Genomic DNA, 22,816 nt, shown 5'->3' on the forward strand with positions numbered 1-22,816 from the left:
TCCCACATATACATGTGATTACAGTCAAACTGTAAGAGGAAAGATCTGTAAACTTTAATCTTGACAGATTTTAAATTTTCTAAATGCCTTAGATCTATTCTTTAGGGGAGAAATTCATTTTTCTATCTCATTTGGTGGTTTAGCCAAATTTTTATTGTGACCTTTAGCCTGTTTTTATGCCAGACAATTACCTATAACCTTTCTTGGAATGTTTCACAATAACAGTATTTTTATTTCTTATTTGTTTCTCTTCTACCACCTTCACTTCTATTTTATAATTGTGCAGTGGATTAAATGACACCTTTGAAAACAAATTTCTGGACCATCCTTAGCATATCATTCCCTGGTTTTTACCTTATATGCAAAGGAAAGTTATTCCAACATTTAAATTGGGATTTTGTATAATTTAAGTTTTCTTAGTATTTTTAAAGCTTTTTTCATCATGGCTTTCGATTCTAATCACCATACATTTCTAGCCCTAGCATTCTGTAACCAAGGAAACGCCCTACTTTTAGCATTGCACAGTGCAAATGTATCTTTTAAAAAATATTCCAGGTTGAATGTTCTGTGTATTCTGAGATAATAGTCTGAGGAAGATCTGTGGTCTTGATGGTAAAAAACAAAAAACAAACAAACAAAAAAAAAAACCCTAAGATTTTACACATGAAAATTGCTTAACAGAAAAAATCTTAAGAAGTATTAAAAGTCTCCCAAATAAGAAGATAAAACTGCCACTGCTGTAGATATGTACATATACAGCTTAGGGAAACCAATGATTAAAATAAAATTCAACTAAAAAATAAAACTTAAGTTTAAAACTTTTTGTGTAGCAAATGTATTTCTCAGGTCAGTTGAGTAGCATTTATCTTAAGAGATATCAGAAACACCCAAAATATTTAGGTAGGCCAGTTTAGGTTAAAATACAAAGATGAATGGCGTATAATATCTGTTCTAATCGAAAAGACATATGGATGCGAAATCAAAATTTTTAATGAAATAAATTTTCTATAATGAAAATATATTTAAGTTATTAGGGTGGTGCAAACAAAATTGATTTGATATGGGTGTAGAATTTGCTATGAAGATAGTCTTAAAAATATAATTGAGATGTAAATTCCTTATTTTGTTGGTTATTCATCAGAAATCCTGAAAGTTATTTTCTCTCTCATCTTTTATTATGGAAATTTTAAAACCTGTTCAGGTATAGAGAGAATATAGTATAATGAACCACCATATATTCATCACCCAAGAAAGTTTCAAATTAATAAAAACCTGAAGCTTTTTTTTAAAGATGACTTATAAAATTCAGGTTATAGATTTATTAACTGCCCTAGAAAGAAAACATACAAATATGAATCCAAATTTACTTGTGATATAGTTTGAAATTTACTAATAGTGCTTTACTTTCCAATAACTTGTATTCAAACTCCATTAGTAGATATATTTTAACTTTATGTAAATTACGTATGTTTTGTTTTAAACTGTGGGATATTTTATAGTATTGCTTTTTAAACATGAGCATAATATCTGGAATAACAGTGCAGAGATATTACTTAACTTCGGAGCTGAGAATCAGTTTGTTTAGGTGCTGCCACACATTGTGAAAGGTAACATAATTTCAAATAGAAAAATGAAATAAAGCTTTTCTGTATTTAGGCTGCACTGTCAGATACTTTCTTTTGAAATTCATATCTTTGAAGGTGTGCTACCCATATCATGCATTATTCTCAGTTTCTTAAAATTCTTCATAATAGAGTGGTTATACCAGAACTCCTATTTCATCTCAAGTTTAAGTTAATTTGTTTACATTATTATTTAGATGCTATTAAACTACAACTGGTTGAAGCAGGCCTGGTAGAGTGTCTACTCGAGATTGTTCAGCAGAAAGTGGATAGTGACAAAGAAGATGATGTTGCTGAGCTCAAAACCGCTTCAGATCTAATGGTTTTATTACTTCTTGGAGGTAAGTTGTAATTTTGTCCATCCAAAGAATGTGGTTGTCAGATTTTTAAAAATTTGTCTCTTATAAACAGTATATTAGGCATTTTCTCATTTTCCTATTTCATTTAATCCTGTTGATGTGATGATTTTGAAACCTTAAACATATCAGGGACTAGAGAATAATGAACCTGGAAAAAAGAAGAGTCTTCACAATTTTTCATTATTTAAAGACCTGTCATATAGAAGAGACAGCACCAAAGGACTAATAGCCAGATGGTTACTTGGAACTTAGACTAGAAAAATTCTAAGCTCTCGTCCAGTTTCTACTAAAAGTTTATTATAAGAAGAGTCATTACTTTTCCCTTTATGAATTAGTTTTTGAGGTATGTAGTTGGATATTAATACACTTAATGGATTTGTTCCCCCTAATTATTTTCCTCTTATCTGTTTGTTTCATTTACCTCCAGATGAATCCATGCAGAAATTATTTGAAGGAGGAAAAGGTAATGTGTTTCAAAGGGTGCTGTCCTGGATTCCATCAAATAACCATCAGCTACAGCTTGCTGGAGCATTGGCAATTGCAAATTTTGCCAGAAATGGTAAGAATATTATTTCACTTTAACTCAAATGTTCTTTTTTAATTTTTGCTTTTCCATCACATGTACTAAAACTGAAACAGTTCAGAATTATATGTAATAGATATATATGTACTGCTACCTTAAATTTCCAGAGATCTGGAATATTTATAGTGACTCTCCTAACAAATTACATACTTATGCAGTTCATCTAAGTTCTAGAAAAGATCATGAATGACGATCATGAAGTCCTTCTGTGAGTATTCTGCACTTCAGAGATTAGTAAACTTGAGTCCCATTCTACTAAACATATCTGGGAGGATATGCTCTCTTGCCTGGTGATTTTATTTTGGATTTAATAATCTGAGTATTCACTGTAAGGTTATTGTGCCTCAATTTATACTTTTATGCCTACAAAACTTAAGTGTGGCTAATTCTCTGGTTTAAAGTAGAATATTTCATTATCTTAATAATATTTCAGAGGCACTAGATTTCCATGTTTACTTCTGAAGTGTGGCAAAGCAGCTATTAGTCTAGAAACTCATACTATGTCTAGGAAATATGGTTGTGTTTAGTTTGATGTTATTCCAATATGAACTGTTGTTATAATTGATGACAGTCCATTTTCAGTCTCTTCTTTTTGGAAACCATCATTAACTCCTTAATGATGGAATTAATACTGGCAAAATATTGATAATTGTTGAAGCTAAATATGGAGTAAATAATGGTTCATTATAATATTCTCTCTGCTTTATAAATGTTTCAAAAATTCTATCATTGAAAAATAATTTAAGTGTCAGCCATGATCAAATATAGCATACTGCATATCACTGGCAGAATTCAGGCATACTTCACTATAAATATGAACTATCAGTGGGCATATTAAAGCATATGGTTTTAATTTATTTATCTTCTATTACCAGTTTAAGCTAGAGAGTTTTCTGATTTTTGAAATTTTTACCTATTTTAAGAATCTTATAATTGGACTTCTCACACAGAGGGAAAAAAACTGTAAATCTAACAGAAGAGTTAGAATTTGCTTTATTTTCTTATGGCTTCATTTTCACTAATGTAGATAATGGGTGGGCATCAGTATTACAAAATATTTATGGATTTTGTAAAGAGGAAGCAAAAAATGCTTTTGTTTTGTTCAGATGGAAATTGTATCCATATGGTAGACAATGGAATTGTAGAAAAACTTATGGATTTACTGGACAGACATGTAGAAGATGGAAATGTAACAGTACAGCATGCAGCACTAAGTGCCCTCAGAAATCTGGCCATTCCAGGTAAGACAAGAATGGGAGGCAACTGTGTAAGAAATAAAATCTATCATTTGGGGAAGACATTTACTTGATGTGAACCTGTCCTGACCAAGAAAAGGAAAAAAAAGTCTGCAAATTGTTTACATTTTTTTTTTTTTTTTACTAAAAATAGAGATATGTCAAATAAGTTTTCTGGGACTATACAACCATAATTTTTGCTTTTGTTCAGATTATTCAAATATTTTGTTACCTTTCGTGAACTAAGATTTTCATCATATTTGGCATAATTAAGCTTTTTTAAGCATCTTCAGTCAAGATGAGGTAATGGCATCAATTAACAGAGTCCCTTAAAGAATGACTTTTGAGATTTATTTTTATTTCCTACAAGCAGACAAACAATTTTTAAAAATACTCCTAATGTGTCTTTTTGGATTAAAAACTTTTGAGCCATGAAATCACATTACCATGGGAAATAATACAGGAGATGGTTTAAACTATTCTTTTATTCTACTTTCTAAAAATAAATTTCTGATTATATAACATAGTTTAACTATATGAAGATACAACCTATGGATTCAGTTTGGTTCATATAGCAGATTGATGTATGATTTTGTATGCTATGCTCCTATAGACAAACAAGATTTTTTTTTTAATAGAAAACTATAACATGGAGCCTTAAAGATAATAAGACCCTAAATAAATGTGTATTGAATTGAATGATTATCATCAAGAATGCAAACACCATTTTAACCATAGTCTCTCTTTTCTCTCTCTCTCTCTAGTTGTAAATAAAGCAAAGATGTTATCAGCTGGGGTCACAGAGGCCGTTTTGAAGTTCCTTAAATCTGAAATGCCCCCGGTTCAGTTCAAACTTTTGGGAACATTAAGAATGTTGATAGATGCACAAGGTAAAAGAAATGCTTTCCCAAGGTGCATTTTTAGTATGATAGTCTCAGTGTGCCACTAGCTGGAAAAGAACTCGTTTTTAGCTTCCAGAATTATGTAATCATAAAGATAAATAGCTAATAAAAGGCAAAAAGAGATTGGTTTTAGAACCCAGTCATTAATTCCCATGCTTGTTATAATTGACTTTAAATGGAAATTATATTGTATCTCTCTTTATTACTACATATAATCCTAGTTTTAGGTTGATTTATTAGCAGTTTCTGTGGGTTTCTATGTTTTAATATTCCATACCCATTTTTACTTTGTCTTCAAAATCATCATATTTCAATACAGTGAGTCAACATTTTTAAAAATTTGTTTTGCACACAGGGAGATTGTTTTTGTTTATAAAAACAGTAATGGAAACCACTCCTTGGAATGAATTATATTTACTTATTTCTAGATTCTAAACCTTTCTCTATACTGATTCCTTAAGGTCCTTCTAAAAACTCTGTGACAGCTTGCCAGAGTACCAACAGACTACCAGGCTGACCCAAAAGAGTATAAAGTGGCTTATTTTTGTATTTTGTACAAAAGACCACAACTTTATAGAAAAGGCCAAATAGACCATCAGATATGGAGTACTGTATTTGCAGTTCTTGCTTTAATAAAATTGTTGAGTTTTTTAGACATAGAATATTCTTTCACACTCTTACATCTTTACCAATTATTTCAGTTGATTGCCTATCAGTGATTCATTCCTTTGTGGTTTACCTTCTTTCCTATAGCAGAAGCTGCTGAACAACTGGGAAAGAATGTTAAATTAGTGGAGCGTTTGGTCGAATGGTGTGAAGCCAAAGATCATGCTGGTGTGATGGGGGAGTCAAACAGACTGCTCTCTGCCCTTATACGACACAGTAAATCAAAAGTAAGTTCCAGAGGAAACCATTCACTGGAAAACATTTGAGTGGCCTTTTTGGAAACCCAGTATTGTAGATCCCACATCATAAGCTTGCATTTTTATGTATTTATCTATAAATACATTAATCAGAAATTCTGAAAAAATAGTTGAAGATTGAGCTTTTTGTAGTTCTGTTCCATAATCATTAAGAGTAAGGCTTTGGAATCAAACAGAGATGAGTTCAAATTTTATCTCCACTATTGGTCAAGTGTCTTCACATCTCAGTATCTTAATGTGTGAAAACCAGGATAATACCTATCTGAAAGTGTGGTGAGAATGATTCAGTGAGATCACATATGCAAAGTACTCATGTGGTACCCGGGGCTCAGTAAATGGAGGTTGTTGCTGTTGCTGTTATTTTTACCACAACCAGCACCACCATTACCCGCATCAGTGTCAAACGTCTTGTGTGTGCTAGGCACTGACCAAGCTAGCTACTGACATTTAGAAATTAAATGATATCTTGATAGTATATGATGCCCAGAACTGTAAAAGTTGGACGAAATCCATTCTCATGACAGTATCTAGCCTATTATGTGTCTGGCACATGGTCAGTAACCTATAAATATTTGTTGAGTGAATGAATAAATGAACTCTTTTAAAGATCACAGTGAACTCTTTTAAAGATCACAATGGTGAAAACCCAGGCCAGCAGTTCAGTAGCTGATTTAGTATCTAGATTATATACCTTTTTTCTTCTATAACCTCTTTTCTAAGGCGAGCCTTTTAACAGTTTCACTTGTGTACAACTGCAGAGAGGCCAACTCTGTCTGGGTGTCACAGGGGAAGATTCACTATGATGAATTCAATACATAAATTTTTGCACAGACTCTACAAATGGTTAAGAACAAGGATCTAGCATTCAGACTGCCTGGATTTGTTTTTTCACCTGGGAGTTCCCACCCCCTCGTCCCCGCCACGGGACTTGGAGCCTGGAGCCTGGTGCTGCTACTGTGGGCAGGAGGGGTGGGATGGAGTTGAGGGGAGAAGGGTCCAACCTCCTGACTCCCTACTGCCTGGATTTGAATCTTGACTTGTTAACCACTTAATCACTGACTTTGGGCAAATTTCATAACTTAACCTGAGCTTCAGTTTCTTCGCCTATAAACTAGAGATAATATCTAGCCGATGGGATTTTCTGTGAGGACAAAGATGAGCTAATATCTCTAAACTATCCAATACAGTGTCCAGTGAATAGTAGTTGTTCCATAAAGGGTAACTGTTGGTATTATTCATTCTCTTTTGCATTATGACATAAGTATAATGCTTCATTTATCTTATCCTTCATTCTGTCAGGCAAAGCAACTCCATAGAGCTTTTCAATAAGCATCTATTGATCCACTCTTTCTTCTACTACAGTGCACTTTTCAGGATGAATCATAAAATAAGAGGATGAAATGACAGTTCAGGAACCTTCCCTAGGTGACCGTATATGTACCTATGAATCTCTGAGTCTTCTTAATAAGTTTCTTTTTATAAAATTTTTTACTAATTTTTAAGATTTTAATTTCAGTTTCAAATAAACTGTCACTAAGTAAGCAGTATATTGCGAAGCTTTCTTTTCATCATAAAAAGCTTTAAGAAATAGTTTCTCACTTTCTAAAAGAGACTGATGGGAAAAAAACATTTTAAATGCTAGAACAATGCTTCTATAAAAACTCAGTACTTGGACTCCACTGATTTAGCATGTTTGATTACAAAACAAGTTTCCGCAAAAATACTGTCTATAAATACTTCTCTCAAAATTTACATAAGATGGAAGCATTAAGAAACTCTTTTTCAAATATTTTACCAAATTAATTTGAAAAATATTTCTAATTACAGTTAGTTTTATACCATTGAAACTAACTTGGGTAGGCTACTTAAAATATCCAGCTTCAGATTACTAAAAATAGTAAAAACTGGCAAAGAAAGTTACTTTAAAAATATTCTATAATTGAGATTTTTCACTAAATCATATTTAATCCAAGAATTTTTAGGGAACTAAACTCTGAGATGAAAACAAAAATGGAAATAAATGTGAATTTTTTTTCATCTAACCTTTGCTATATATTCCTATATGTGATTTTCATGTAATAACTTTAATTATCAAGAAACCTGTGATATATATATATACATTCATTATCCCAACATTATAAAGTCACTGAGATGTAGAGCAGTTCAGTAATTTGTTGGTGATAGGATTTCTGTCTGGAGCCCACTGCCTCATCTGCCACTGGAGAGGACAGACCTGTAGGCACCATGAGAAATGAGACAATTTTGATTTACGTTCTGCTCAAGTCCCTTTATATGTAATCCAGTTTTGTCAGATCCAACAAAGGGTAAATGCTACCAAAAAAAAAAATCTTTACCTGGAGCATTTGGAGAATAATAACCTTGTGTTATAATAAAAATTGGGAAAAAACTTTTTTGTTATTACAAGTTTTATTCTCTTCTGTTGATCCTATGGTAAGTCAATATTTGGGTCAATGACAGTTGTTCTTTGGTAGCTTCTGGGACTTTCTGTTCCTTGATATGAACTGCAGTGGTCTTTTTCATTTAGGTAATTTAAAGTGTCATCTTTTGATGAATTTATTTAAAGCTAAAAGCTTTTTCTTCTGTGAAGAAAAAAAAAATTGTAATGGTTCATACAGGACACTGTCAGAAAACCATTCAATTTAACAATGAATTGAGTGATTATAATGCAGATTCTTTATGTTTAAAATTGAAGTTTATAATTCCGTGATATTTATTTATTGTAGGATGTAATTAAAACCATTGTACAGAGTGGTGGCATCAAGCATCTAGTTACCATGGCAACTAGTGAACATGTAATAATGCAGAATGAAGCCCTTGTTGCTTTGGCACTAATAGCAGCTTTAGAACTGGGTAAGTACCCCAGTGACAAACTTATTTTCTCCTATTTTATCTTGGATGAAAGGAAGCACCCAAGTGGAACAGAAGTCTGATAGAACGTTGACTGCAAGTATTTTGCTAGTGTGTATCTATACCTATATCTGAATATAATGGTAACATTTTGCAAACCTATAAATATTATAATAGTCCAACTATTGATATAATTTACCTCTTATTCAGATTTTTCCAGTTTTACTTGTACTCATTTGTATGTAAAATTCTATACAGATTTTTTATACATGTAGGTCTGTATATCAACCATCACAGTAAAGATACTGAACAGTTCTAATACCATAAGTATCCCTCCATTTATAACTACACTCACCCACCTCCTACCCCTACCTCCCACCTGTTCCTACTCCCTGGAAACCACTAATATGCCCTTCATTTCCCATAATGTTTTCATTTCAAAAATGCTGTATAAATGGTATCATATAGTATGTGACCTTTTGGAATGAGCTTCTTTAGCTCAGCATAATTTCCTAAAGAATCATCCAATTTGTACTGTGTGGTAGACATTTTTATTGCTAGATAGCATTCCCTGGTATATATGTACAGTTTAACTAACCTGTTGAAAGACATCTGGGCTGATTTTAGTTTAAAGCTTTTAAAAATAAAGTTGCTATAAACATTCACATACAGGTTTTTATGTGAACATAAATTTTCATTTCTCTGGACAAATGCCCAGGAGTGCAGTTGCTGGGTTGTATTGTGACTGCATGTTTAATTTTTTAAGAAACTGTCAAACTGCCTTCCACAGTGGCTATCCCATTTTACATTCCTACCAGCATTGTTTAAGTGATTAGTTTTCTGTGCATTTCACCAACATTTGATGTTGTCACTATATTTTATTTTAGCCATTCTGATAGCTCTGTAGAGTTATCTCATTGTGGTTTTAATTTACATTTTTCTAGTGATGTGGTCGAACTTCTCTCCATGTGCTTATTTTCCATCTTATGTATTCTTTGGTGAAATGTCTATTTGTCTTTTGTTCATTTTCTTTTTTTAAGCTTTGCTTCCATGCTCAACAAAGCTATTGACTTTATTATTTTTTTAATAAACTATAGGCATCGAACAAACAATCGTGTAAAAGGAAGTTTCAATGAGATAATACTTTCTACCCAGTAAACATATAATCTTCATTTTCTTCTGGCTAGTCAGCTATAATTTAATGTTCTTTGTCCTTTTTCTGAGAGTGTTCATTTTCTAATTATTTAACTCTTGACTTTTGAGAATTCTTTATATATTCTAAAAGTTTTATAATTTTACATTGTAGTTTAGGTCAGGGTTCCTTTTTTGTCTGGGGCTAATTGCCAGCATCATTTGTTGAAGAGGTTATCTTTCCTTTATTGAACTGATTTTGAACCTTTGTCAAAGATCAGTTGAACATATTTGTGTGAGTCTGTTTCTGGGGTCCTCTATTCAGTTCCTATGATCTATTTGTGTCTCAACCAAAGCCACATCATCTTGATAACTGTGCTTGCTTTATAGTGAGCCTTAATATCAGGTAGAAGAATTCCTCCTACTTTATTCTTTTGTATCAAGATTGTTTACCTCTTCTAGGGCCTGCGGCTTTTCATATAAATTTTAGCATAAGTTTATCTATTTTTGATAGAAAATCCTGCTGGGATTTTGATAGGAATTAATATTTTTTCTCTCTTAAAGATACATACTGAAATACATATGGAGAAAATTATGTGATTTATAGGATTCGATTCAAAATTATTTGGGATGGGTGAGAGTAAGTGGTTGAGACTAGAGATAGATGAAACAAGATTGGCCATGATAATTTATGAAGATGATGATAGTACATACTGTATATCATTATACCATGGTTTCTGCTTTTTGTGTATGTTTAACATTTTTGATAATATTTTTTAATTGCCTCATATTAAAAGGAATGTTTTAATTCTGAATTTTAAGCCTAAACTTCTGAAGTGTCTGCTGAAATTTAGCTATATCTAATATTTTCACAAGGTCTGAATTTCATATAATATATCTAAGTTATTATTTATCAGTCCCTTTTAGAAGGTTTCACATGGTCAGTTTCTAGAAAGGGAAGCTAGCTATGTTTAGCCAGATCACACTGGATTCATACACAGTAGATATAACTAATACTTTAATCATGTCATATTCTAGGCACTGCTGAGAAAGATCTAGAAAGTGCTAAACTTGTACAGATTTTACACAGACTGCTAGCAGATGAGAGAAGTGCTCCTGAAATCAAATATAATTCCATGGTCCTGATCTGTGCTCTCATGGGATCTGGTGAGTATTTCTTCTGTCATTTGATGTCTATCAACATGTGTTTGACTTTATTAAATATAGAGTAATGGTAAATGGTGGATTTGAGTTTAAAAAGCATTAGAAATTAGTTTATAGAGGTTTATTAGTTATGGAGGTTGAAAATATTCCCAAATTATCATATAGCAAATACAGGCAAAATCAATGTTAAAAATCAATACCTATACGTTTCACCAATCTTAAAATATTATTTTATATAAAGAATAAGTTCTGATTTTGTATGCCATGATATTAGCTAAGGAATTTGTTCGAGTACCATTAGCATATCTTGGTATACGTTTCGTGGATAATTGAAAAGAATGTGTATTCTGCTGTTATTGGATGGAGTGTTCTTGAAATGTCAATTACATACTTTGGGTTGGTAGTGGTGTTGAGTTTTCTATATTCTTGCTGATTTTCTGACTAATTGTTCTATTAGTTGTTGAGGGAGGGGTGTTGACATCTTTGACTGTAATGGTGGATTTATGCATTTCTCCTTTCGGTTCTATCAGTTTTTGCTTCACATATTTTGTAGCTCTGTTAGTAGGTGCATACAACATACCTTCTTGGTGGATTAACCTTTCTATCATTATGTAACGTTCCTCCCTTTCAGTTTTCTTTGCTCTGAAGTCTACTTTATCTGATATTAAAGTAACTACTCCTCCTTTCTTTTGAATAACATTCACATGATCTTTTTCCACCCTTTTAGTTTCAGTCTGTATACCATATTTGAAGTGTGGACAGCATATTGTTGGGTCATGTGCTTTCTATTTTTGTTTTTTATTTAAATATATTTATATACAATTTAATTTGTTATATTAGTTTCAGCTATACAATATAGTGATTGAACATTTTTATAGCTTAGTGTGACTACCCCACTAATTTCTAGTAATCATCTGTCACCATGTAAACTTATCACACCATTATTGTCTATATTGCCCTTCATCTTTTCACTCATCCCCCACCACCCACTCTTCTGCTTGGTCTCTGTTTCTATGAGTCTATTTTTGTTTTATTCATTTGTTTTGTTTTATCAGACTCCACATATTAGTGAAACCATACAGTATTTGTCTTTGTCTGACTCATTTCACTTACCATGTTGTAGCAAATGGCAAGATTTTATTCTTTTTTATTGCTGTGCAATCAATATTCCATTGTGTGTGTGTATACCTACCACATCTTCTTTATCCATTCATCTATCATCAGTGGACACCTAGGTTGCTTCCGTATCTTGGCTATTATAAATAATGCTACAGTGAACATAAGGGTGCCTTTATATCTTTTCAAATTAAAAGTAGAATTGCTGGGTCATATGGTAGACATCTTTTTAGTTTGAGGAATCTCCATACTATTTTTCCATAATGGCTGCATCAATCTGCAGTCCCACTAACAGTACACAAAGGTTCCCTTTTCTCCACATCTTTACCAACGCATGTTATTTGTTGACTTTTTGATTATAGTCATTCTGATTGGTGTCAGGTGGTATCTCATCGTGATTTTGATTTGCATTTCCCTGATGATTACTGACGTTGAGCATCTTTTCATACGTCTGTTGGCAATCTGTATGTCTCCTTTGGAGAAATGTCTTTTCATGTGCTCTGCCCATTAATTGATAGGATTATCTTTTTATTGAGTTGTATGAGTTTCTTATATATTTTATATATCAACCCCTTATCAGATATAGCATTTGCAGATATATTCTCCCATTCAGTAGTTCATTTTTTTGTTTGTAGATGGTTTCCTTCACAATGCAAAAGCTTTTTAGTTTGATGAAGTCCCATTTGTTTATTTTTGCCTTTGTTTCCCTTGTTTAAGGGGTCATATCCAAAAAGATATTACTCAGACTGATGTCAAAGAGTTTACTACCTATGTTTTCTTCTAGAAGTTTTATCATTTCAGTCTTATATTTAAGTCTTTAATCCATTTTGAGTTTATTTCTGTGTATAGTATAAGAGTGGTCCAGCTTCATTTTTCTGCATCGATGTGTCCAGTTTTCCCAGCACCACTTGTTGAAGAGACTATCTTTACTCCATTTTATATTCTTACCTCCTTCATCATAGATTAGTTGACCATATAAGGCTCTCTGTACTCTTCCATTGATCAATGTGTCTGTTTTTGTGCTAGTACCATACTATTGATCATTATAGCTTTGTAGTATAGTTTGAAATCAGGTAGCATGACACCTTATTTGATGTTCTCTTAAGATTGCTTTGGCTATTTGTGGTCCTGTGTGATTCCATATAAATTTTAGGATTATTCTAGTTCCGAGAATGTTGTTGGTATTTTTATGGGAATTGCATTGAATCTGTAGATTCCTTTGGGTTAATATGGTCATTTTAATGGTATGAATCTTTTAATCCATGAGCATGATATGTCCTTCCATTTATTCGTGTCCTTTTCAATTTCTATCCTCAGTGTCTTACAGTTTTCAGAGTATAGGTCCTTCACCTCCCTGGTTAAATTTATTTCTAGGTATTTAATCTTTTTGATGCAATTGTAAATGGATTTTTTAAATTTCTCCTTCTGATTGTTCATTATTAGTGTATAGTAACGATGAATTTCTGCACACTAATTTCATATCCTACTTCATTGATTTTTTTAAAATTCTATTAATTTGGATTCTTTAGGGTTTTCTATGTAGTGTTATGTCATCTACAAATAGTGACAGTTTTCTTCCTTTCCAATTTGGATGCCTTTTCTTTCTTATTTGATTGCTATGAATAGGACTTATAGTACTGTATTGAATAATTGTAGTGAGAATGGGCATCCTTGTCTTGTTCCTCCTCTTGGAGGAAAATAACACCATTGAGTATGATATTAACTGTTGATGGTGTCATATAGCCTTTATCAAGTATATTTTCCAGATGTTGAACCAGCCTGCATCCCTGGTATAAATCCCACTTGATCATGGTGTATAATCATTTTAATGTACTGTTGAATTTGGTTTGATACTATTTTATTGAGAACATCAGCATCTATGTTCATTAGGTATATTGGCCTATAAATCTTTTTTTTGTAGTGTCTTTGTCTGGTTTTGGTATCAGGGTAATGCTGGCCTCATAGAATAAGTTTGGAAATGTTTCTTCATCTTCAGTTTTTTGGAATAGGTTGAGAAGGATAGATACTTATTCTTTAAATGTTTGATAGAATTCACTTCTGAAGTCGCCTGGTCCTGGGCTTTTGTTTGTTGGGATTTTTTTGATTACTGATTCAGTTTCATTGCTATTAATTGGTGTGTTCAGTTTCTGTTTCTTACTGGTCTTAGAAGGTTGTATGTTACTAGAAATTTACCCGTTTTTTCTAGACTGTCCAATTTGTTGGCGTATAACTGTTCATAGTGTTCTTTAATAAACCTTGGTATTTCTGTGGTGTCAGTTATAATTTCTTGTCTTTAATTTCTGATTTTGTTTTTTTTTTTTTGCTTCATGAGTCTTGCTAGGCTCATCGATTTTATGTATCCTTTAAAAGAACCAGCTCTTAGTTTCATTCATCTTTTCTATTGTTTTTCTATTTTCTTTTTTGTTTATTTCTGCTCTGATTTTTATTATGTCCTTCCTTCTACTTTTTGGGGGTTGTTTGTTCTTTTTCTAGTGTGTTTAGGTGTAAATTTAGTTTACTTGGGATTTTTCCTACCTACTGAGGTATACCTGTATAGCTATAAACTTTCCTCTTACAATTGCTTTTGCTGCATCCTATAAATTTTAATTTTGTAAGGTTGTGTTTTCATTTTCATTTGTCTCAGGGTAGTTTTTGATTTCCTGTTTGATTTCTTCTTTTATCCATTAGTCCTTTAGAAGCATGTTGTTTAATCTGCATATATTTTTGATTTTTGTTCTTTTCTTCCTGTAGTTGATTTCTAGTTTCTGTGGTCAGAAAATATGCTTGATTTAACTTCAGCCTTCTTGAATTTATTGAGGCTTGTTTTGTGGCCTAGTATGTGATCTATCCTGGAAAACATTTCATATGCACTTAAGAAAAAAATGTATAATCTTTAGTTTTTTAATAAAATACTCTGTAAACGTCTATCAAACCGGTCTAATGTAGCATTTAAGGCCATTATCCCCTTATTAATTTTCTGTCTGGCTGATTGAAGTAAGTAGAGTATTAAAGTCTCCAACTATTATAATATTACTGATAATTTAGTCATTTAAAGTAATTATTGATAAGAATATACTTATTGCCATTTTGTTAATTGTTTTTTGATTATTTTTGTTTTCTTCACTGTTTTTTCTCTGTTCTTTACTGTTGATTTGTTGATTTTCTTCAGTGTTTTGATTGGATTCCTTTCTCTTCATTTTTTGTATATTTTTTGTATGTTTTGGTTTATGGTTATATAAGGTTCATATATATCCATCTACATCTGTAGCAGCCTGTTTTAAATGATAGGCATTTAAGTTCAATCACATTCTAAAAGCACTACATTTTTACTCCCCCTCCACTCTTTGTTTTTGACATTTCGTTTTGTGTATTCTCTGATTAATCATAGTGATAATTTTGCTACTTTTGTCTTTTAACCTTCATATTAGCTTTTTAAGTGGTCGATTCAATATGATTATTGTGTATTTGCCTTTATCAGTGAGATTTTTTTTTCTTCCCTCTATTTTATTTCTAGTTATAGCCTTTTCTGCATAAAGGAGACCCTTTATGGAAGGCCACTTTAGTAGTGGTTGTGAACTCCTTTAGTTTTTGTTTGGGAAATTCTGTATCTCCTTCAATTCTGAGTGGTAACCTTGCTAGATTTAGTATTCTTAGTTGTAGATTCCTTTCACCACCTTAAATATCTCCTGCCACTGGGAAATTCCTTGTATGTGACTTGTTTCATTCTTGCTGCCTTTAAGATTGTCTCTTTATCCTTAACTTTTTTTGTCATTTTAATTATAATATGGCTTGGCGTGGGTCTCTTTAGGTTCAGTTTGTTTGGAATTCTCTGTGCTTCCTGGACCTGGATGTATTATTCCCCAGATTAGAAGTTTTCAGACATTATTTCTGAAAAGTTTCTGTCCCTTTGTCTCTCTCTCCCCCCTCCTCTGGAATCCCTATAATGCAAATGTTAGGATGTTTAATGTTATCCGAGAGATCTCTTATACTATCCTCATTTTAAATCTTTTTTTCATTTTGATGTTTTGATTTGATTTGCTAATCCATTCTTCTGTACTAACTAATCAGCTCTCAGTTCTTTCTAATGTATTGTTCATTTTAGTCATTGTATTCTTCATCCCTGACTGGTTCTTTATTGTTGACGTGCTGAGTTCCTTTGTTGCACTCTCAGGTTTGTTGAGCATCCGTATGATCGTTTCTTTAAATTTTTTATCAGGCAACTGACTTATCTCCATTTCATTGGGGTTTTGAAATGGAGTTTTCTCTTTTTATTTCATTTGGGGCATATCCTTCTGCCTCCCTATTTTTTTTTTGGACTTGGTATTTGCTCCTATGAGTTGGATAGAATAGCTGTCTCTCCCACTTTTGAAAGAGTGGTCTCTGTGTATCCTGTGTATGGAATAGTTTTGGCAGGCCAGTTGTGGTCAGGGCAGGCACATGCAAGGCAGCTCCTTGCATGCACAGCCGCACGCTGCTCACTCTGCCTTGGCAGCCCTGCCTTTGTTCCCTGTTGCTTTAATTGTCCACTTGCAAAGTAGGGTCTGGGCAGGGCCGCTCTGCATCTCAATGCCCTCTCTCTGGATTCGGCAGCACTGAATGCATGTACAGCAACACCCCACTCATTCCGCACAGGGCAGCCCTGCATGTGGGCACTGTAGCATCTCACTGTCTCTGGACAGGGTAGCCCTGCAGGCACAGGTACCTCAGTGTTTGCCTAGCTCTGCACTGTCTCCAGGAGGGGAAGCCCCACATGTGCACAGCCCAGTGGATGTGCAAAGCACCACCCTGCTATACACGCTGGATCAGTCTCCAGATGAAGAGGCCCCTTGTATGCATGCTATGAATCTAGTTCCAGGAGGGGTGGTCAGAGATGCATTACAGCACCCTGCACGTCCACCAGAGAACCCACTATCCACATTCAAGGGAAACATAAACAGTGGCACTCAACAGTTCTTCTGGTTCTCATTTGTTACCTCAGGTCCTAGAGAGCTCCCATGGTTCCCCAACTTTCTTTAAGCTGTCTTTCTCTCTTGCTTGTTGTGCAGAAGCTGTTCAGTTGGCTCACAGCTGTCTCTCAGGAGGAACTGCTCTAAATATAGGTGTACATTTGATATATGCTTGGGAGGGTGAACTCGGTGTCCACTTATGCCGCCATCTTGGGCCGTCCTGGGTCATGTGTTTTTAATCCACTCGCAATTTTTTAATGGGTGTGTTTAGACTATTTACATTTAATGTGATGACTGCTATGTTATAGCTTAAGTTTGCAGTTTCATTTTTTGTTTTGTGTTGTTTTTTTCCTGATTTCCTGTGGATTGCTTGAACATTTATTTAGTCCTGTTACTCTCCCTCATTTATAATACAGTTGTCTCAGATATTTTATCTATGTACACGTAGAACCAGTTTAGATACTGTAATTTGTTTTCAGTCATCAAAACAGTTCAGAAAACTTTGGAGGGAGGACAGTCTATTGTATGTATCTACATCTTTGCTGTATGTGTCGTTATTCTTTCCCGATGTTCCAAGATTTCTTTTTAACAGCCTCTTTTTGTTTAAAGAACTTCCTTTACTCTTTCTTTTAGGTTAGTCTAGTAGTGACAGATTCTCTTAGCTTTTTCCTATTTGATAATGCCTTGATTTCCCCTTCATTTCTGAAAATTACTTTCTCTGGGTATAGAATTCTGAGTTTATGATTCTTTTCTTTCAATGCTTGAAAAATGTGCCGCTCTCTTCTGGCCTCTCTGGTTTCTTATAAGAAATCCACTATCTTTCTATTTGTTTTTTTCCCCTAGGTAAGGTGTCATTTTTATTTCTTTCAAATTTTGTCTTAGTTTTCAAAAGTTTAACTACAATGTGCCTTGGCATGAATTTCTTTGGGTTTATCCTGTTTAAGATTTGTTCAGCTTCTTGAATATGTAGGTTTATTTCCTTTGCTAAATTTGAGAAGTTTTTAACCATATTTCTTAAGGTTCTATTTCAGCCCCATTCTATTTCTCCTCTCTTTTCACGTCTGTAATGACATAAAGGTGAGATCTTTAGTTATAGCCCACAGGTCCCTGAGGATTTGTTCATCTTTTTTCCAGTTTTTTGTTTGTTGTTCAGATTTGTAATTGCTATTGTTCTTAAAAGTTCACTGAGTTTCTTCTGTTCTCTCCATATGTTTCTGGGGCTCTGTTTTATTCCATTGGTCTATGTATCTTTATACTAGCACCACACTGTTTTGATTATTGTAGTTCAGTAAATTTTGAAATTAGGAGGTGTGAAACCTTGGACTTTGTTCTTTTTTTCCAGATTGTTTTAGATATTCAGAATCCCTTGAGATTTCATCTGAATTTTAGGATGATTTTTCTATTTCTCCCAAAAACATTGGTTCTAGTTTTATGCCTCAGTCTTATTAAACACATCAATTTGAACAATGCCGATTGCATTAAACTCATTGGACTTCAGCCTTTTCATGTAGCAGTTCTCAGAGTCTTAAGAAGAGTCTTGTATTTTTCATGTGCGGTTAAATAGAGCAAGAATGCTAGGAAGAAGAAGGTAGGAAGTTTAAAAGGGAGCCCAGTGTCACAGAAATTTGTTAAAAGGATGTAAAGTATAACCTTTATTTACCACAAAAATAGTTTGAAACAGGTCTAAGATTTTTCTGTAAGTTATTAAGCTTCATATCTGAATTGTTGATAGGGTAATATAACTGAACCTTCAGACCAAAAAATGAGCTGTGTTCAATTATAACTCATTATCCTGATCAACCTTAGACTGTAGAACTTGACATAAGATTTATATCAATGTGTCAAGTAAAAGGGGTTTGTTTTTTTGTTTTTTTGTTTTTTTGTTTTTTCAGTATTGTAACATCACTAAAGAAGACATTTCTAGGCTACTGCTGTGTCTTTTTCCAGAATTGTTCCGAGTTTTATGGTATCATCCAAATAAACATTTTGGGTATATGTATTGGACAGATTACATAGTAAGATTAGAACAACCTAACAGAAGCATATCTGTTATTTCTGTTTTCCAGAATGTCTACACAAGGAAGTACAGGATTTGGCCTTTCTAGATGTTGTATCCAAACTTCGCAGTCATGAGAACAAAAGTGTTGCTCAACAGGCCTCTCTCACAGAGCAGAGACTGACTGTGGAAAGCTGAGAATTGCCCCTCCCTGATACATGGCATCATCCCATCTCTGGGTTCCCCTTTGTCCTCCATCCAGCTGCCTCTTCTGCTTCATTCTCTTCCATATCACTTGTGCATGCGTGTAATGTTCCAATACCAATTGAGAACTGCTGTAGGTACCTGCCCAGTAAGATTTCTAAACCCATAGTTAGTGTGAACATGAATTTGTCAAAAACAAGTCTCCACCCATAACTGTTCTCTTGTATTCCTGTTGCTTGAGCTACATTAAGTAGAATGTGCATGTTGTAGTCCTATGATGATGTAAACTTGGTACTACATAATGACTTGCTCCTCACACTTGGTAAACTACATAATAATGTACTGGTAAATTAGAAACAAACAAGAATGCAGCAGGATCTGTCTAGCTTATTAAAAATGGAATTGGATAGTAAAAATAGCTCCATTTTTTTGGTGCTTGGGAAGCACAGGGACCAAAAAAACTGGATGGCTGCTTATTTATTAGTCTTACCTACTAATGTCATACCCATGGTACCTAGAGTTAAATAAAATCCAATGCGCTCACCCTTTATACCCTACGGTTTCTCCTTCTTCCTACCTAGTAGACTCTTGAAACTGCCAAAAACTTGGCAAGACTTCCTGAGGTTTTTCATTTCATGTTTAATTGGCTGTCAGTAGCCTGATGTTGAAAACATTTGTAGTTTTCACCATGAAATTAAAGGGTTGAAGAATCTGTTACACTAGTACATCTTGTTTTTTTGGCTATCTTTTAGATTCTGATATATGTACAGTGTCACCCCAGAACTTCTTCCAGCAGTTAATCAGCATTGTTCAAAATTTGTCTTTAAAAGTCAGTTTGGCGTATGTTTTCGACTAAGGAAATTCAATGTAGTTCATTGAAAAATGGATATTTTTTTCCTATTTTTCATCATTCAGTTCAAAAGCAAGAAGTTTCTTCTCACTGTCCTTTTAAATCTTAGAACTAAAAGGAAATAGGAAAAGAATTAATAACTTTGTCTAAAGAAAGGAAACAGGTAATAAAGCCATAGTAGCCAGGCTAGTTCATTCTGCAGATGTCCTCGGACCAGTAACTGTTAGAGTGTCCCACCTCCACTTTCCACAGGGAACTGCAGTAGACCTTAAATGCTATCAGAAAAGGTGACAGCACCAAAACTCAAGAGATGAGAGGACTCTCTGGCAAAATGTAATATACTCTTCACTGCCACTACCACCACCAAATGGGTTTTTAGAGCTTTGAAACACAATCTTTGTAAATTAATCAGTATGCCCCTGTGACATACCTGCCTTCTCCCCATGCTCAAGCCTGACGAATACTGGCTGAAAGGTAGAATGGGCTCCAATATAGAAGGACTGCAGGACAGTAAGATGGACGGCCAGTGGTGACAGAAGCTCCTTCCTCTCCAGCATGAGATGTTGTACATCTGTAGGGTGATCAGAGTTGGACTTTTGACTCTGAAACTGCTATAACTTAAGTTAAAACCCCAATAGAGACAAAGAACCTTTTGACTGATTGATCCCTTTGATGTGCAAGAAAAGGACTGTTACGATGAGTGCTCATGCTACCCTTACTATAAGAATGATCTTATTGTCTTCTCCTGGGCTGGATAGTGGACTATATTTCATTATAGTTTTGAAAGACATCTATAATGTTGCATAATAGGCTGTTCGTGTTAATAACTAAATAAATAAATACTATATGAAACTGTAATGGCATCATTTGGTTTGTTTGTATATTCTACTTCTTTTTCCAGCTCCTAGAACAGCTCTCACTCATTGTCGATGCTCAGTAAGTATATGTCGAATGAATTCCTACTGCCATGAAACTTTGAGGCTGCCTGAACTAATCCTAGATAGACTTCTAGAGAAATTGAGATTTAGATATATGTCTAACTTCAGAGACTCTTTTTCTTTGATGGTAGGGTCTGTCTGTCCCAGTTGAAAAGCATTCTATAGAAAACCTCAGAAAAGAGGCATCCAAAAGTCATAGATTTGAGAGAAGCTACAATCTGGGCCAGCTGCCATCAACCAGTTTGCTGATAGGCTAGGAACTCTTGTCACCAGCAGAAATGCAATTTGAATCACAAATTTTTCTACGGAGATACCAGAAGCCTATGCCTTTATGATAAGGGTCCACCAAACTAGGTGATTGTGCTGCTATGCCACAGCAGTGAGTGGGAGCCTGTAGACAATGCTACCCCTTCCCTCCAACAGCTTAATAGAGACCACCTTTAAATTTGTTTGCCACCCAATAAGAGTGCATTCTAGGGGAGAGGATGGGAGGAGCAGCACAAAGCTTGAATTATTACCTTGTGCCAGGACGTGAGCATAGATGAAAAGCAAAAAGGCCAGGAATTAGAGGGTTGTCTGAGTGAAATGCGCTAGACTGTCCTTTCTCTCTCCCTCTCTCCCAGCCCCATTAGGTCTTGGAATCTCGCTGACACCTCCCCAGACAGTAACCTCATTGTACTCAAAGCAAAATTGATTAAATACTGGCCCATAATCCAGTGTCTCCCTTGATAAAACATGTTTTGAGCAAATTAATAACAGAGATGTGGAACAAAATTCTTCAGTTCTAAAATGATTTCCTCTTAGATGGAATAGGATGCAGTTCCTAGATACAAGCATTAGTGTGATGTCTTCTGAGAAACCTGCATGTGAAGACTGCAAAAAAAAAAAATGCTCTTTGTTATAATTAGGCGTATTATCTAATTCTGCTGAACATAAGGAGTGAAGATGTCTGTTACTTAGGTGAGAATTACCCTTTGTATCCAGCTGTTACTAGAATTGGTAAGCTTAAAAGCCACTTCTTAACCCTAGGAAGCTATAACATTTGAATTCTACGAGTGTCTTAAAATCACTTAATGATACTTGGGATGAATCTTCATAGCTGTAACCAGAAAAATTAAGGGTTTTTCCCCCCCCAAAGTTATGACCTCTTACTTTGCATACATTTATACCTTGTAGCTTCATAGATACATGGTTTATAGGTGTGTCTGACTGAAATGTTCTGATTGCTTTTAGAAGTGTGATAAGTGCAAAGAGGAAGGTCTTTGGATACTCTATGATCTGTAGTCACATCCCTGGTTCTGTTACTGGCTGTATGACCATCGCCAAATTACTTAAACTCTCTAAGCCTGTTTTCTCATTAGTATGACTGGTTTAGTTGAATAATCTCTACTTCCCAGGGTTTTTTGGGCCAATTGAAACTTAGAGGTTGAAGGTAAAGTTGGATGGAACTGTTGATAACTTTATGGCCTAAACTACACTCCTCTGTTCCCCCTGCAGGATTTCCAGCTAAAGGAATTCAAAGCAGCCAAATGGAGAAAATGTGTCTGTTAATAGTTTGAGTTGCACCCAGTTATCAATGCAGAATGCATAATCCCTTGCTTCCTCTTCCTAGACATGAAGATGGACAGGGCTATAGAGCAGGCCTTGAATGTAGGCTCCCAGTAGTCCTTCCTTTTCCTGTCTCAGACCTCTTCATATGTAAAGTGGAAATAACAGTAGTAGCTCAGTAACCTTAGCTTTTATTAATATTATTCCTAAGTCAATATAAATAAAGCTGTAGTACTATGAGAATTTTTTCCTCAAAATAGAAACAAAATAATCCCCTTCCCATTATCAATGCTGCCCAATTATTTATCAGTATATACAAAATATACCTTTTTACGTACATACCTGTTCATGTGTGTCTTTTTCTTAAACATAAATGATGGATGTTGTGCATGGAGGTTTATAGTAGCTGTGCTCCGAATCCTCTGAGATAA

At 34.2% G+C, this 22,816-nt stretch overlaps 1 protein-coding gene across 6 annotated transcripts in view; it reads left to right on the plus strand.

The window, feature by feature from the left end:
• RAP1GDS1 (Rap1 GTPase-GDP dissociation stimulator 1) overlaps positions 1-20,757 on the plus strand; it is a 133,831-nt gene extending 113,074 nt beyond the window's left edge. For 5 of the 6 annotated variants that reach the window (XM_015588461.2, XM_015588463.2, XM_006910747.3 and 2 more), the window contains 8 exons: positions 1,820-1,963; positions 2,409-2,540; positions 3,671-3,805; positions 4,564-4,689; positions 5,455-5,594; positions 8,369-8,495; positions 10,662-10,790; positions 18,916-20,757. In XM_015588461.2, coding sequence (XP_015443947.1) covers positions 1,820-1,963; positions 2,409-2,540; positions 3,671-3,805; positions 4,564-4,689; positions 5,455-5,594; positions 8,369-8,495; positions 10,662-10,790; positions 18,916-19,043 — 1,061 coding nt within the window. In that variant the 3' untranslated portion in view covers positions 19,044-20,757. The remainder of the gene's footprint in view (positions 1-1,819; positions 1,964-2,408; positions 2,541-3,670; positions 3,806-4,563; positions 4,690-5,454; positions 5,595-8,368; positions 8,496-10,661; positions 10,791-18,915) is intronic. The other variant, XM_015588462.2, reaches the window with a different exon arrangement.
• Positions 20,758-22,816: the final 2,059 nt, after the last annotated feature.

This window comes from Pteropus alecto, unplaced genomic scaffold (genome assembly GCF_000325575.1).
Source record: "Pteropus alecto unplaced genomic scaffold, ASM32557v1 scaffold63, whole genome shotgun sequence".
Taxonomy (NCBI): domain Eukaryota; kingdom Metazoa; phylum Chordata; class Mammalia; order Chiroptera; family Pteropodidae; genus Pteropus; species Pteropus alecto.